Source organism: Terrapene carolina, unplaced genomic scaffold (genome assembly GCF_002925995.2).
Source record: "Terrapene carolina triunguis isolate 2854851 unplaced genomic scaffold, T_m_triunguis-2.0 Scaffold194, whole genome shotgun sequence".
NCBI lineage: Eukaryota > Metazoa > Chordata > Testudines > Emydidae > Terrapene > Terrapene triunguis.
The window spans coordinates 3,958,433-3,959,563 of record NW_020664545.1 but is presented as its reverse complement, the minus strand read 5'-3'; the positions used below and the strand labels follow the sequence as shown (position 1 = coordinate 3,959,563).

At 64.0% G+C, this 1,131-nt stretch overlaps 1 protein-coding gene across 1 annotated transcript in view; it reads left to right on the top strand.

The window, feature by feature from the left end:
- The first annotated feature begins 249 nt into the window (after positions 1–249).
- APC2 (APC regulator of WNT signaling pathway 2) overlaps positions 250–1,131 on the top strand; it is an 11,073-nt gene continuing 10,191 nt past the window's right edge. Inside the window, exon 1 of the mRNA XM_026654968.1 lies at positions 250–634. Within this exon, the coding sequence (XP_026510753.1) occupies positions 271–634 (364 nt within the window). The 5' untranslated portion in view covers positions 250–270. The remainder of the gene's footprint in view (positions 635–1,131) is intronic.

Sequence of the window (1,131 nt, the reverse complement as noted above, 5' to 3'; positions counted from 1 at the left end):
TCCACACCCTCCCTCCTTGGAGTTGAGTAAGGGGGCAGGGCTGGGAGTGGAGCTGGGTGGCACTCCCTCCCTGCCCCCCGTGGGGGCTGGCCTGGACACCTGCTGTGCCCCCCCCCGAACGTTCCTCCGCTCCCCACAGTTTGGGGACCTCTGCACTAGAGGGTCCAGTGCAGCAGGATTTGTGCAAGGGGGTCTGGCCAGGGTGGGGTGCAGGGTAACCCACTGGGTGCTTGTGCTCTGCAGGTGGAAGTGGTCTTCTGGCTCCTGTCCATGCTGGCCACCCGGGACAAGGACGACATGTCCCGCACCCTGCTGGCCATGTCCAGCTCGCAGGAGAGCTGCCTGGCCATGCGCAAGTCCGGCTGCCTCCCACTCCTCATCCAGATCCTGCACGACACGGACAGGGAGCCGGGAGGCCCCCAGAGCCCCGGCAGCGGCAAGGACTCCCGCATGCGGGCCAACGCCGCCCTGCACAACATCATCTTCTCGCAGCCCGACGAGGGCCAGGCCAAGAAGGAGATGCGGGTGCTGCATGTGCTGGAGCAGATCCGCTCCTACTCGGAGACCTGCTGGGACTGGCTGCAGATGCAGATGCAGAGCAAAGACGGGGGCAAGGGCCCCGAGGGCAGCGCCGGTAGGGAAGGGTGACGCTGTCTCCAGCAGGGGGCGCCAGGGCCTGCTGCTCCCAGCAGAGTGTGAGGGGACACAGGGAGCACGGGACACCTGATCTTGATGCTTCTGCTTGGAGAGAGCATGTGTATGCGGGGGGTGGGGTGGGGGAGTCAGGACCCTGCACCCCCCTTCCTGAGATTCACCGTGACTCTCAGCCAGACAGTAACACAGAAGGTTTATTAGATGACAGGAACACAGTCCCAAGCAGAGCGTGTAGGTACAGCCAGAACCCCTCAATCAAGTCCTTCTGGGGGGTTCAGGGAGCTTAGACCCCAGCTTGGGGTACCCTGCGTTGCACCACCCAGCCCAAACTGAAACTAAAAACTCCTCCAGCAGCTTTCTCCCCCCTCCCCTCTCCTTTGTTCAGTCTCCCGGGCAGAAGGTGTCACTTCCAGGGCCGGCTCTGGCTTTTTTGCCGCCCCAGGCAAAAAAGCCTCTGGCTGCCCCCCCCCCCCCCCC